The 15,598-nt window shown below is 36.1% G+C and overlaps 1 protein-coding gene across 1 annotated transcript in view; it reads right to left on the reverse strand.

Moving 5' to 3' along the window:
* The window catches only part of TMEM30A (transmembrane protein 30A), a 41,363-nt gene continuing 25,765 nt past the window's right edge, over positions 1-15,598 (reverse strand). The window contains 5 exon segments of the mRNA XM_040983643.1: positions 1-3,270; positions 4,938-5,147; positions 6,290-6,439; positions 8,847-8,934; positions 13,542-13,649. Coding sequence (XP_040839577.1) covers positions 3,077-3,270; positions 4,938-5,147; positions 6,290-6,439; positions 8,847-8,934; positions 13,542-13,649 — 750 coding nt within the window. The 3' untranslated portion in view covers positions 1-3,076.

Genomic DNA, 15,598 nt, shown 5'->3' on the forward strand with positions numbered 1-15,598 from the left:
TTTTTAGACAATATATTTATTTTGAAATTCCAAATAACATTAGGAGAAAAGTGACTTTTATATTTACTAAATGGTGCATGGATTGAAAAAAGGTACCAGAACACTCCACTACCATCCAAGCTCTACAACACTCATGCATCAAAATTCTTACTACCTTGATCCTTCCAACCTCCCCTCAAAGTAACTATGTTCATACACAACACAGCTTTACAGTTTAAGCGACAAAGAAGTGTCACACAATAATCCTAAGGCAATAATATTCCTGTGAAGACAGAAAACAGCTGGCTGAAGGGCATTCATTAGCCCTGCCTCTCAACTGCTCCCTCTGACTAGTTAGAATTCATTTCCTTATTTTCAGCATCTCTCTCCATTTACCTGACTTCAGTCTGTCTACCTAGGGTGACAATCTGACCACTTGTAGTTAAGAAAAGATATTTTTCAATAATTTAGATAAACTTTATGGTTAATGATGTCAGAATGATTAATAAACACAATTAGATAATGCTTTACATTATCAAAAACTAGGCATGGAGAAGTTAAAACATGGATTCACCGACTCTGGGTTAAAATGCAGTATTATATGCAATATTATCAGTAATAATATTGGGACATCATAATAACATTGGGACTTGAACATAGCAAAATTCATTTTGCTCATCAATACAGAATGCTGTATTTTAATATAGCCAAGTTTACAAACTGTCACTAATGAATAAACAAATATTTGACTCTTCCAGGGGTCGAATGATTCTCTATTGGGTAATACACAGTTAATTTTTATTTACTCTTAAATTGTATTATGATTTCAATGAAGTTTCTTAAGTTTTACTTATTTAATAATTTCTTCAATTGGGAAACTCTGTATGTCAAAATACATCCTTAATGCATTTTCCATGCCTTCTACTAAACCTATTTGCATAAATATGACATGACTCTTTGAAAGCTGAAAATAACACCAATACATCCAAAAAATGAGCATAAAACCTGTGAGAGATGATTTCTTTCTTGCAATGCTTCAGAGCCATATCAATGTTCCATTTTCTTCATATTTAGCAACAGGAATCCCTTAAAGCTCAAATAGCAGGTGACAGGGAGGAACTTTCTTGTAAAATCAACAAAACCCCAAATGTATTTTAAGATTCCATCTTTTCTACAGATGAGCAAGTGGTGGAAGGGCTCTTCTTCAACTCTTCTTTAGTGGCATCTCCAGTACCCCAATTGAAAAAAGAGATGAAGGATGGTGGTCCTCCTTACATAGTGCAGACTCAGCTTGGAAAGACTGGAAGAATTCCCTTCTGCCCTTCAGTGATGCACCCCAGAAAATAAATTGCCACGCACAAGAACAACAATTGTTACATTAAATAATATTCTAAAGAACCAACAAAGCAACACTTTCAGACAAAGAGTGCTCTAACCATCAAGTAACTCATGCAGGTAATATTTGCCAGTTAAAAGTCATTATAAGTTACAAGCTCTTTTAACTGAATTTCATAGTATACAAAACTTAAGAACTGTGGCACATTTCTACTTTTAACCATTACATTATTTTGTTTTTATTAAAAAAGCATATATTAATTAAAGCTGATAATTACCCAGGCCTTTTGATTTAAAATATAAATCAAATCATTACAAACTCTAAATAAACAGACATTCTTCTACATAAACAGAGGAGTTATTTTTTTCAAACAAGCAATATAAATGCAATTAAGTCACCTCTGATTATACATACATTGTCATGCATGTGAAAAAATAAAATTTACATTTTCTTTAAGAATCACTTCCATAGCAAACAAATTATAGCATTTACTCAATAAGGAATATTAAAATAATTCCAGTTAGTAGAAAATAAAATAATTTCAACCACATATATTATAATTTATCATGTACATACTCCAAAATCCCCAGAATTTAATTAGGAAATTCATAGAAGACTTTTTCAAAGAATGTCCTAGGAAAGCTAACCAAAATAACTGTTACCTTAGCTAAAGACAATGTACTAAATATATATATATATACACATCCACATTGACCTGTATGCAAAAAAAATAACAATAAAATACAAAGGAAATTAAGGTTTCAAAAATTTCTGGAATATAGATAAGTACTTAAAGCACTCACCTGTAAAATAAAGACAGCTTGAGCTATGTCCAATGTTGAAACAATTTTCTGAATGTTAAATACACCCCAAGAGTGAATAGTCTCCTCTGAGTTTCACTTGTGATTTAGAGTTGAGGAAGAAGTGAAAGCCTGCCAAGCAGTTTTCCCATCTCACCTATATTCTTCCTTCCCTTATGAAGTGTAGGGGGTTCAAGGGAAATTATCACATGCAAAAAGGTATGAAGTGAGTTGGGGTTCTTGACTGCAACACTTTCATTACATGGAAAGAAAATCTTAAATTCTCTTCTCTGGGACCTATTTGGTTTTTTAGGCATGAGCAGTAATTCCTATGCTAGGGAGGATAAGGCAAGCATGTACTCTGAAATCAGCCAAGCTTGATAATGAGCTGTGATGGATAAACTGAATATAAGAACCACCTCAACATAGATGGTACTTAAGCCTTTACACATGACACGTGAAAATGATGAAGTGTTTTATTTAGATTTGGTCTTTCTTCATCTTTTTGTAACTCTGTATCCTGAAAGGGTAACAAGTCATTATATTCATACATTTTGTAATCCCTTTCTTCACACAATAGGCACACATATATAGCATCATATGTCAATAGAATATTGTCAACATAGTATAAACATTTAAGCAGTAGACGCATTTCACATGAAAGAGGCTCTATGCATCATGTGGCCTGTCCCCAGAAAGGCAAACACCAGAATGACATTTCAGCAGTTACAGTGTTGATATGATCCATATAGCTAATTTTTCATACCCGTCATATATTTTCATAAGTAATCTGTAGGAAAGAATCAAAGGACAAAGACTCTTTACAATATAAAAAAAAAAGAAAAACAGGTTACGTGTCAAGTTCAAAATGACATACTAACCAGACATCAGCATTCAAAAGCTAGGTTGAATAGGACTGGCCTTGACGCACATGCAGTAGATTTGTTTTCAGAATATAAAATTAAATGGTAATGTCAGCAGTATTACTATTATTTCTATATTTATGATTAATTACTAATAGCACAACTCCAAGAAGGAAGGAGATGGATCCGATAGCGATGTAAGCAATCCCCAGAAATGGATTTTTTCCTCCCATCCATGAAATAGTGCTTAAGATCATCCGCTTTCGTCCATCAAAAGAATGTACAGGATAATCTGAAGATGGTATAGGAAGATTCTTTTCCATTTGTAATTACTTTACATTTAAAACACAACTTTAAAAGCTAGTACTTAATTACCTATAATTCACTGTTAATTCTATGATATACACAACAGAATTATATGTATCAATTAAATCACAAAAGAATTAAATATACTCATATTAAAAGTTAATTTGGCAAAATAAATATTAATAAGAGTCTAAATAAACTACGAAAATAATCTAATATAAGGGTTACACAGTTTCTAGGTGCTTTTGCTCTCATTACAAAAAAGGGCAAAAGGCTCCAAAGTAAATATGAAAAGACACTTCAGATGAATAGTGTTGAAGCCCATGAAGAAAGAATGACTGGAGAGGAGAGAAAGAACCAACCAAGATACTGGGAGTCTCTGTAAACTCAAAGGATATGTGAAACAAAGTACAGACATGAGACTATGAGTGGCCCCTGAGCACAAGCTCCAAAAGCTCAACAACAAAGTTTTAACTTGCTGATGCGGCGCAATGAGAAAAAGACATGCCTAACACAAAGTTGCTGACTAAAGCAGATTTGAAGTGATAAGGAGATTCAAGACAAGCAACACCAATATACTGCATGAGCTAACTACATGGACCAATTCTAAAATTCTGACAGGAGTTAGGCCAGAGAAGACAGAATCAAATCGGCATATGAAAGGTTCACAACTTTTTCAAAAGCATCTCTTGAGGCAGAGTTAGGTCTCAACCTGTTTATCTAGCTTCTGCCAAGTCTCCATCTCCATAGACGGGGACCTACGACTAAGACAGGTTGCACTTGTCTAAATAAATTCCTCCTCCCACCCCCAAATGACTTATTTGTTCATTTGAAAGGCAAAGTCAAAGAGGAAAGAAGAAAAGAGAGAAGTGAGGGAGGCAGCAAGGCAGACGGAGATGTTCACTCCCCAAATGGCTGCAGCAGCCAGGATCGAGTCAGACTGAAGCCAGGAACCTGGCTCCCTCTAGGCCTTCTCCAAGGGAGGGCAAGGGGCCCAATCACTTCAGCCGTTTTCTGGTGCTTTTCCAAATACATCAGCAGGGAGATGGATTGGAAGTGGAGCACATGGACTCACATGGATGCTGGCAGTGAAGCAGGTAGCCTAACCAGCTGTGCCACAAACACTGGTGACTAAATCAATTCTAACCTGGGGTGGGAATTACTTCAGGAGCTCTAACTAACCTAACACAATGAAAGACACAGTATGAAATCATCCATGTTGATCTTTTTCTATTCTAACACTAAAAATAAAACAACCAAAAAAATGGGTTTTTGCTTTGATTCTGCTATCTAGTTCCCAATTTATTCCCAATCCTTAAAAAGTTTACTTATTTGAAAGGCACAATTACGAAGTGAGAGGAAATGACAGGGGGTACGTGAGAGCGAAAACAGGGAGGAGGAAGGGACGGGAAAAAAGGAAGAAAGAAGAAAGGAAGTGAGGGAGGAAAGGAAAGACAGAGGTCTCTCCCATCACTGTGGTCTATGCAAATTTGACATTTTTAGGAAATAAAATTAGAAGATGTATCATCGTATATATACATACCAAAAATGCAGAGATTAAAACACAAGCACAAAATAACATATCATACAAGAAGGCTGAAATAGTTATCCTTCAAATTCTGTGACACTGTATACAGAGCCAAAAAAGGATACTGTAAGTGATATTCAAATAGTATCGTCCAGCTGGTAATGTTGGATGCAAATCACTTTTCCGCTCTATAAGACGATACAACTTACGAAAAGTAGGCAATGCTGCAGTACGCATCCAAACAATAAAATCCTCATTTACAAATCCATTATTATCAATGTCAGAAGGATCCAGCTCGTAGACTGGGTCACGCCAGTTTATTGGCTTTGTAGTATCTTAAAAAAGAGCAGGGGAAGGGCAGGTAGACAAAATAGACAAAATATTCAACTTCATTAAGAGTGTCAATGAAAATAAACACATTTCTAAAATAAAGGTGTACAACACATTACTGGAAAATTGTTCTAATTTTAAAAGCACATGCTCATATATTCATAGTAGGGTTTCAAGTAGATAATTTGGTGAAACTGCTTAAAACATAGGTGCTTGGGCATAATGTAAAGGCTAGTGAGTTTATAATATAAATTTTGATGGCACAGGACTATTTTGATACACAATTTTAGATACTGAATGTCAGTTGATGTAGCAATTCACATTAATAGAATTTTTCATAATCTCATGACAAAGTATTTTTATAATTATTAGCTTTATAATAACTTAGATTCAGTTTCAGTACTGATTAAATATCATTTACTCCATTCTGAAGAAGTACCATTTGCAAAGAAATAATTTCATTAATTTAACAAAATATCACTTTATTATTGATATTTTAATTAAGAGAATACTAAAAGGTATACCAAAAGGTAAGTTACTTAAATGTAAAAATAAAATGTTAACAAACATAATACATTGTGAAATGGAGCCAGCATAAAAATAAAGCTGTGTAACAAATAATAGGAAATAGTTTAATGAAGTTTTGCTGTACTTTTAGAATATGGCTCAGATGCTTATCAGAAAACAACATTGTTTATAGCTGTTATCTGTATTTCCACAAGTGTCTTTGGTTTTTACTTGTTAAACTTATTTGGTGAAACATTAAGCATGTTTACTCTCAAAATCTAAAAAAAAAAAAAAAAAAAAAAAAAGGAGATGAAAAAGAGGTGGGGGCTAAGAGAGAAAGAAGAGAGGATCATACTTTCAAAACTTTTATCCAGGAACTACACTGAATCTGTTGAAGTTAATTAAAATTTTAAAAATTAAATTATCAGGAAAATATTTGGAGAAACTGAATTTATTATTAAAAGTATACATTTTCTTTGTAATTTTAATATACTAGAACATTTAGCTTGGTTAAAAAAACATACTTTTTTTAAAAAATAAACTTTTTTCATAATCCTAAAGATAAAAAAATAAAGATATGCCAACTTAAACTCCTTTTAGTTTATTTGGTCTAAAGGGACAGATGCCGGTGACGCTTTACCTTTAAATCGTTCTTGCAGGCTTTCTCCTCCAGGCGGATTTCTGAATTTCACATTTTTATCTGTCCACCAAGCGATACCTTTCTTTTTCAAAATAATAGGTTCAGGTGTGGGATCAGATTCATTGGCAACCAGAAACAATTCTAACGTATCTAAACACAGGAAAGGGAAAATAAAACTAAAAATCTACTAAAAATCAGGAACATTAGCTTTATTCTATGAGAACCAATGACCTGGTAACTCACTCTCAAATGTCTGTAACACAGTAAATGTGTCATACTAAATTAACTATTTATATGTTAATCAAACAGAGCAACATTGTAATTTTAGGTGGACTTCTCTTCCCTTAACACAAATCTGAGGTACATTTCTGCATTACTAGCTGCCATGTAATAAAATTAAATGCTTTAATATTAACCCAAATAAAATTGCAAGGTAAATCTGCCACTTTTCCTTTTAATCACGTGCTCCTAATAGCTCCTTGCGTATCATTTCTCTGCGCATGATTCAATGATAACCAAAAAGTGCACAACTACTGAGAACTTAAAATGCGATTAATACAAATATGCTCTCTAGATATCACACATTAGAAAACAAGATTTTTATAGAAAGAACATAAAACCTCAGTAACTTTTACAGATGATTAAATAACAAAATGATAATATCTAGAGATTTCTGAATTAAGTAAAATATATTAAAATTAATGGTGGCCAGCAATGTAGCATAGTACATTAAGCTGCTACCTGTAGCATCAGCATCTCATATGGGCGCTGATAGAAGGCCCTGCTGCTCTAATTCTAATCCATTTCCCTCCTAGTGCACCTGGGAGGGCAGCAAGGGTGGCCTATGTTCCTGGGCCCCTTCACTCCTGGCTCCTCGATTCAGCCTGGCCACACCCTGGCTATTGCAGTCATTTTGAGAGTGAATCAGCAGATAGAAAATCTCTCATTCTCTGTAAGTATGCCTTTCAAATAAACAAAATAAATCTTGGGCCCAGTACAGTAGCCTAAGTAGCTAAATACTGGCCTTGCATGCACCAAGAACCCATATGGAGGCCAGTTCATATCCTGGCTGCTCCACTTTCCATCCAGCTCCCTGTTTGTGGCCTGGGAAAGCTGTAAAGGATTGGACCAAAGCCTTGGGATCCTGTATCCATGTGGGAGATCTGGAAGAAACTACTGGCTCCTGGCTTCAAATCAGCTCAGTTCCAGCTGTTGTGGCCATTTAGGGAGTGAACCAATGGATAGACGATCTTTCTGTCTCTCCTTCTCTCTGTAAATCTGTCTTTCCAATAAAAACAAATCTTTAAAAATATATATATTTTAAAAACAATATTAAATTAATTTCAATTGACAATTTTTAATGCAACTAGCTACAGTGGAAAATTACATACATGGCTCCATCTTTTGGTCACCTTAGTTTTCTCTCACACAATGCTGCTTTAAAAATGAAATAATATAGCTACTTTTTAATAGTATAAATAAATTCAGTGGGAAAGGAAGGCAGGCTTTCATTTTTACCTATACTAATAAGATGATTAGGAAACTATCTTTGCCTCATTTTTCTCAGCGAAAGAAACCAATTTTAAAATATGATTAAAACTCAAAGCATTATCCCCATTCAATATCTAATTGCTGTTTATTGTAAACGCTGCTTGGTTTCTCAATTTGACTCATGTTCAACAGACTATCAAATGTGAAGATTATACAAACTGTCCTAATTACATGAATGTACTTCAAAAATGCTCACCAAAAAATGGAATTAAAAATTTACTATAGTACCAAAAGCTAAAATGCATACATAGTTTTCCATAATACACGTTTTTCAGGACTTTTAAAAAGATTTATTTTTATTGGAAAGGCAGCTATACAGAGAGGAGGAGAGACAGAGAAGATCTTCCATCTGATGATTCACTCCCCAAGTGAGCGCAAAGGCTGGAGCTGAGCTGATTTGAAGCCAGGAGCCAGGAGCTTCTTCAAAGTTTCCCACACGGATGCAGAGACCCAAGGCTTTGGGCCGTCCTTGACTGCTTTCCCAGGCCACAGGCAGGGAGCTGGATGGAAGCGGGGCCGCTGGGATTAGAACCGGTGCCCTTATGGGTGGGATCCTGGCACATGCAAGGAAGGACTTTTAGCTGCTAGGCTACCGCACCAGGCTCTCCATGACTTTTTATTTTTTTAAAGATTTATTTTTATTGGGAAGTCAGATTTATAGAGAGAAGGAGTGATGAAGATCTTTCATCCGCTGGTTTACTCTCCAAGTGGCTGTAACAGCCAGAGTTGAGCCAATCCATAACCAGGAGCCAGCAGTTTCTTTCAGTCTCACACAGGCACAGGATCCCAAGGCAGCTTTGAATCATCCTCTACTGCCTTCCCATGCTACAAAGCAGGAAGCTGGATGGGAAGCGGAGCAGCTGGGGCACAAACCAGCACCCCTCTGGTATCCAGGCACATGCAAGGTGAGGATCACTGAGCTACTGGCCAGGCCTTTCCATGATCTTTTTTGAGGACTGCCTCATGCAAGTCTATATTAATACCTATGTTTATATTTGTATCATACCATTAAACATGCTGTTGGCAATAGCTCCACAAGGAGCAATTGGTAAATTATCATTTCTTCGATAAGGCTCACATTCCTTACTGGGATTCTGTTTTTAAAAAGAAAAAAAAAGAGAAAAATTATTACCTAGGCATCTGGAGGAACCATGAGCTATATTAATTACAGATTAAAAACGCAACTCCTTCACTATTCTCTTGGAATACATACAATATGAATCTGTAATACAAACAGGCTACAAATAGCATTACAGTTAAATATTCCAAATGTATTCCTTAACACTACTATCTTATCTTTACAATGTAAGCTTTTTATTGCTGTTTTTAAAGATTTAGTGATTTTTACTTAAAAGACAGATTTATAGAAAGAAGGAAAGATAACAGAGAGAAAAATCTTCCATCTTCCAATTCACTCCCCATATAGCCACAATGGCTGGAGCCAAAGCGATTCAAAACCAGGAGCCAGGAGCCAGGAGTTTTCTGAGGGTATCACATGCAGGTACAGGCTCCCAGGCACTTGAGCCATTCTGCATTGCTTTCCTACACTATAAGCAGGGAGCTGGATGGGAAATGGAGCAGCCAGGACACAAGCTGGTGCCCATATGGGATGCTGGTGTTTGAAGACAGAGGATTAGCCTGTTGAATCATGGTGCGAGTCCCTATAATGTAATCTTAATTTTGTCAGATATATACATCACATTAACATCTTTTTAATTTTCATATCAACATATAAATCATAACCACAAAACCCTTTTCTCAGGAAAAATTATGAAATGACCTATTGTCAATTCAGTTGTAACAAGAGTTATTAAACTGGAAAGAGAATTTGGATTCTAAATCCTGGGACAAGTAAGTCCCTTGTTTAAACTGGCCAACGCTTTCAGCTATTATATTATAATTTTGGGTTAAATCTCATGGCTTAACAAAGAAAGGAATAAAGGTGTTTAATACAGATTTCTAGAAAATGCATTTTTAAATAGTAAAACCAGCACAAATAAAATGAGAATGTTGGCAAGGCATACGATCTGCCTCTACATTTGACAGATATTCCTACTGAAGATCTCAAGATGTGATCATTACAGAGTTAAGCTAGAGATCATAAATCTGTGTTATTTGGGGGATTCTAATGCCTTATTAACACATATTTCAAAAAAAATGCATGCGACTCAAGGTCATCAAAATTTGGAATTAACTAGATCCTATTTAGATATCTTAGGGTATTCTGTTACTGAAAAAATAATGATTTATATCTACATTCTTTATGTAAAGACTGGAAAAAGGACTGTTGTAAGGGCTGGCACAATGCTCAACAGGCTAATCCTCTGCCTCCAAGTGCTGGCACTCCATAAAGGTGCTGGTTCTTTCCTTAGCTGCTCCAGTTCCGATCCAGCTCTCTGCTTATGATCTGGGAAAGCAGTAGAGGATGGCCAGAAGCCTTGGGACTCTGCACCTATGGGGATCCACAGGAAGTGCCTGCCTCAGCTCAGCTCAGCTCTGGACATTGCAGCCATTAGGGGAGTGAACCAGTGGATGGAAGCTCTTTCTCTATAAATCTCTTTTTTCCAATAAAATAAAAATTTTTAAAGATTAATTATTTTTGTTGGAAAGGCAGATTTAAAGAGACGAGAGACAGAAAGATCCTCCATTCCCTGGTTTACTCCCCAAGAGGCCACAATGGCTGGAGTTGAACCTATATGAAGCCAGGAGGCTCTTCTGGGTCCCCCATGTGGGTGCAATGTCACAAGGCCCTGGTCCATCCTCTACTGCTTTCCCAGGCCACAAACAGAGAGCTGGATGGGAACTGGAACAGCCAGGACACGAACCGGTTTCCATATATGATCCTCTGGATGCAAGTCATGGATTTAGCCATTGAGCCATTGAGCCATCGCAACGAGCCCAAAACTAAATCTTTAAAAAGGGGGGGGAGGGAATTATGTGAGTAGAAAACAAAGGGTAATATAATATGCACTTGGGATCCCATAACATTTGTTTAATATTTGCTCTCTGGTCCATAAAATTTTATATTGATAAAATTGGTACTCTAAGACCATGTAACTGGTTTGTTACAGACTGAATATTTTGATGAAAACTGATTTTTTTAAAAAATGTTATTAAACATAGATAAACACATAGTAGGATATATATGTTCTAGTCACTAAATTCTTAAACTGGTTTTAAAAGAAAGGAAACCAATTACTATCTCTGTGTCATATACCGCACTAAACAATGTTAAGTACTTTGAATTAGCTGACTTACAAAAACTATTTAATAAGCACCTCACATACACGATGCATCATGCTACATGGCAGAAACAGAAGCAGAAATAAAAAATGTTTTCAGCTACAACAGAAAGAAGATCCATGATAAGGGTGTCTAAATTCATTCAACAAATATGTATTAAATGTTTTTCACGTACTAAGCACTAGCAGAGCACTTTTTATTTGGTATTTAGAGTCATGTTTCCTGCCCTCAAGAGTTTAAAAATGGCTTGAAAAGCATAATAAATAAGGAAACAAGTACACAGTTGTAAACTATAAAAAGTATAATGAATATGTTATATGAGTAATTAATGGGAAGTAGGTAGAAGAGTTACCACATAATCTATAGTAATGAAATGCTTGTCTCTGGAAAAAGAGTGATAAAGTTAATATCTTAAAAAAAGTGGATACAAGTTGTAAGAAGGGCATGCAGCATGCAGTTTTAGAATAGAATATGGCATTCAGAAAGCATTTCTGAGGAGGCCAAAGTGAATATACTAAGAGGGAGAATGATAGGTTCTGAAATGGAGGACTGCGCTTAACTACTCCAAGTGCCACTACATGACGGAACAATTTTAAGTAGGGAAGTGGGATCAGCATTTTTTAAAAACCAGTAACAGTTGGTCACAGGAGAATGGCTGGAAGCAAGAGGCAAGACTTGGATGAGTGGAAGACAGTTTGAAACAGCATGTGAATGAAGTCAAAATTTAAAGAAGCTTTTTTTTGTAACAAAGGGCACATCAAAAACCAGCATGCCACAAGATAAGATCTCCAGGGAAGGAATAAAAAGTATTTTATAGGAAAATGAAATAATAAGTGGCAAGATGGATTACGTGTGTCACAATTTAGCAAATATGACGCAGGACAGTCAGGCCAAAGATAAAAGACAACGAGGCTGGAGAGGTAAGTTAAAGTCAGAGGACCTAACACACACGATACTAAGTAATCAGAACTGTCTTTTCCTTATTCTTAAAAATCCTTAAAATTTTTGAAACCCTTTTAGTCTTGAAAACATAGTCTTTTGGTCTAGTCCAGTGAGGAACAAATTATAGTTAACAGGCTAAAACAGCCCACTCAGCATCTACTTTTATAAGAGTTTTATTGGAGCACAACTATACCCATTTGGTGTTACCTGTAGCTGCTTTCAGTCTATAAGAGCAGAATTGAGTAGCTACAACAAAAACCATACAATCTGCAAAGCCAAAAATATGTTATCCTGCCATTTACAAAAGAAAAGTTCATCAATCTCTAGCCTAAGCTAAAATCTTAACTTGCAGTTTGCAAGAAAAAAGTCAGTTTCAGCTTCGTTTTACCTCAGAGAAGAGAGCATGTATATAAACAAACCGTAAAAAATTTTTTTTAATAAATTGTACATTACTGTCCATCCATTTCTACATCTTTGCTTATATCCAATCTACAATCCCAATCAACAGTTCACAAAGACCTAGGAACTTGGTATATCTGCTAGTACATAACCTTCCCTGGAAGGGTCTTAGAAAGTGGAGCCTATGAGTAAAACCATATGGATTACAAATGGTGCAGGCCTACTAAGAATCCTGTGTACACCAGGAAATATCCATGCAGCTTTCTTTCTCTTTAAATCCCACACATCAGGAACTAGTAATAAGATGAGTTAGGATAACTTAAAGATAATGTAGCTCCATTCTAGTCAAAATAGTTCTAAACTGCATAATAAAGACATTCATTATTTTAAGTGATTTTAATTTTTCTTCGGCCTCTAAGTATTTGCTGTATTGGACACAATAACATAAACTAGTTAGGGGTTAACCACTACTAAGGAAAGCTGAGCAATAGTTAAGAAACTACGATGTATTACTTCAGATATACAAGCGGGACTGGACACTGGAAAGAAATCTTATGAAAGATTTCTACACAATCTACCTGTAAAAACCGATTTCTGTGAAATTTTACATTTCACAGAATTCTGGAATCCATCTTTTGAAAAAAACTCACACACGGCTTTTTAGTGCTCTGCCCTTTTGAATATTTCCGCTGTGGCTAAGAACAAGTTAAAAAAAAACAGAGACATCTGTATTCAATTTTAAAGATAGAATCGTAGAAATGAAAAGCAGTTTTTGCATACATTTATTTGGTGTCATAATGAAAAATTCAACTGGAATACATTTCATACTAATAATGCTAGTTTCATGAAAATTTCATCACAGATAAATGAAGCTAAAATTCCAGTAACATTAAAAGCAAATAGGAAGAAATATGTCTCCTCATTGCCAGAAGCCATTCACTGGTGCAATTTGCAGGAAAAACACATTGTGATTAACTATACCGTAACCAAACTAGAAATGCCAGTACTTTAATTTCATCCTAACATCATTATTAAATAATTTGACATTTTTAAGTTAACAATCACCATGTTCTTTTTTCTCAGATAACATATTTTCAAATTTCATTATTTTACTTACAAGCAAAGCAGAAGGGTCTCCATTTAGTTGACTATCATCTCGAGATTTCACATAACGACGATGATTTTGGTAGAAATTAGACAGTCCGTAGTACATAAACACGTTGCCCTAAAGAAATAGAGGGGAAATTTTTCACATAAAATATTACATAAAAACTTGTTTAATATATACATAAAAGTCCAATAATTTGGACTTTAGGAAGTAAACCAGAAGATAAAAGATCTTTGTCTCTCTCTGTCTCAAAATATATATGTCTTTCAAATAAAAGGAAAATATAAAAACATTTTAAAACCCACAACAAATGCACTAGTTTACTTAGAAATAATCTCAACTTAAAATATTCCAACTCAGACTAGTTTTCATCTAATTTGTATGAACTTTTCAGCAGGATAATGACTAAACTCATTTATTGCCCAAGTAAACTCTGAATTTGAATGCAATGTATTTATCAACAGGCCACTACATTTTATTAGCAGTTAATAAATTATTAAACTAAGGAACAGGATAACTTATTGTCAACAAAAGTACTTTTGTAAAGGAAGCTTTAAAATCACTTGGAAACAGAGGGTAGACCTAGACATTTAGAAAATGCTAAAATACCATCTTGAATGACTAACTTTTTTCTGATTGCCAGTCCTATTTTCTATATTCTTATTTCAATGAAATGAACCCATTCACACTGTGCGCTCTTTTTTTTTTTTAAGATTTATTTTATTTTTATCACTAAGTCAGATATACAGAGAGGAAGATTTTCCATCTGATGATTCACTCCCCACGTGACTGCAGCGGCCAGTGCTGCGCCAATCTGAAGCCAGGGGCTAGGAACTTCCTCCACGTCTCCAACACTGGTGGCAGGGTCCCAAGGCCTTGGGCCATCCTCAACTGCTTTTCCAGGCCACAAGCAGGGAGCTGGATGGGAAGTGGAGCTGCCGGGACTAAAACCAGTGCTCATATGGGATCCTGGTGCGTTCAAGACAAGGACTTTAGCCACTAGGCTACCACGCTAGGCCCAAGTGTGCTCTTTTGATTTGCTACTTTCATATAAACCATCACATAACAACTGATTCTTTTCAATCATCAAACCACGTAATTTCCCACATCTGTAAAAATAAAATGTTTACATGGAAAATTATTTTTTCGTTAGTGGGAGATTTCAGACAAAATTATATCATATGGGGATGTGCTTTGAGTCTTGGTGACTCAACCTCCCACTCAGCTTCCTGCTGATGTGTACCCTGGGAAGTGACAGCTCATGCTCATGTTTTTGAGCCCTCGCCTTCCAGGTGGGAAACCTGAATTGAGTTCAGAGCTCTTGGTGGCTTGGTCTAGCTGAGGGATCCTGGCACTGGCAAGGCAAAGATTTAGCCACTGAGCCATTGCACCAGGCCCAAAAAATAAATCTTTTAAATTACATAATAAAAACAAAAAGGACAAATGCACTTTAAAAAAAAAAAAAAGAGTATCATCTTAATAGGAATCAGTACAGTAAATTCATGGTTGGGGTTCTGAGATCAGCTGTTCAGTTGGAGGGATCTCCAAAGAAACTTTGAGGTGATTCCAGATCTGATTCTTGTGTGTGCTTGCCAGTAGAGGGTCCAGCACCGTCCGTCGCCCCAATCAGTTTATGCATGTAATGGTGGTTGCAGTTGCAGGGTCAGTTCTGTTTCCAGCCCTGTCTTCCACATGAACCAATGGGTGTTGCAGTCCAGCCCGAACTTGCACACTTCATACTCGGCCCTCACACAAACCGGTGGGAGCTGCAGCCTAGTTGTGACGATTCCCCACAACCCCCACCAGGCCTGCCCCCAACTTTGGTTCCCATGCTTGCCACTATGTACCGCAGACTTGTTCAGTCTGTCCCATATCCTATTTAGCTCTCATACAAGTCAATGGGCATTGAAGCCTAGTTAACCCAACCAACCTACTATACAGCCCACACACATACTGGCAGGTGCCTTTCTGTCTAGCCATTCCTACCCCTGTCCTGGTTTTCATGCTTACAGTGGGAGTGGTAACCCAAGAGGGAGGTGTCCACTATTTCCCTTCTAAGCTACTCC

This window comes from Ochotona curzoniae, unplaced genomic scaffold (assembly GCF_017591425.1).
Source record: "Ochotona curzoniae isolate NIBS_2020 unplaced genomic scaffold, NIBS_Ocur_1.0 contig_3819, whole genome shotgun sequence".
NCBI classification, from domain to species: Eukaryota; Metazoa; Chordata; class Mammalia; order Lagomorpha; family Ochotonidae; genus Ochotona; species Ochotona curzoniae.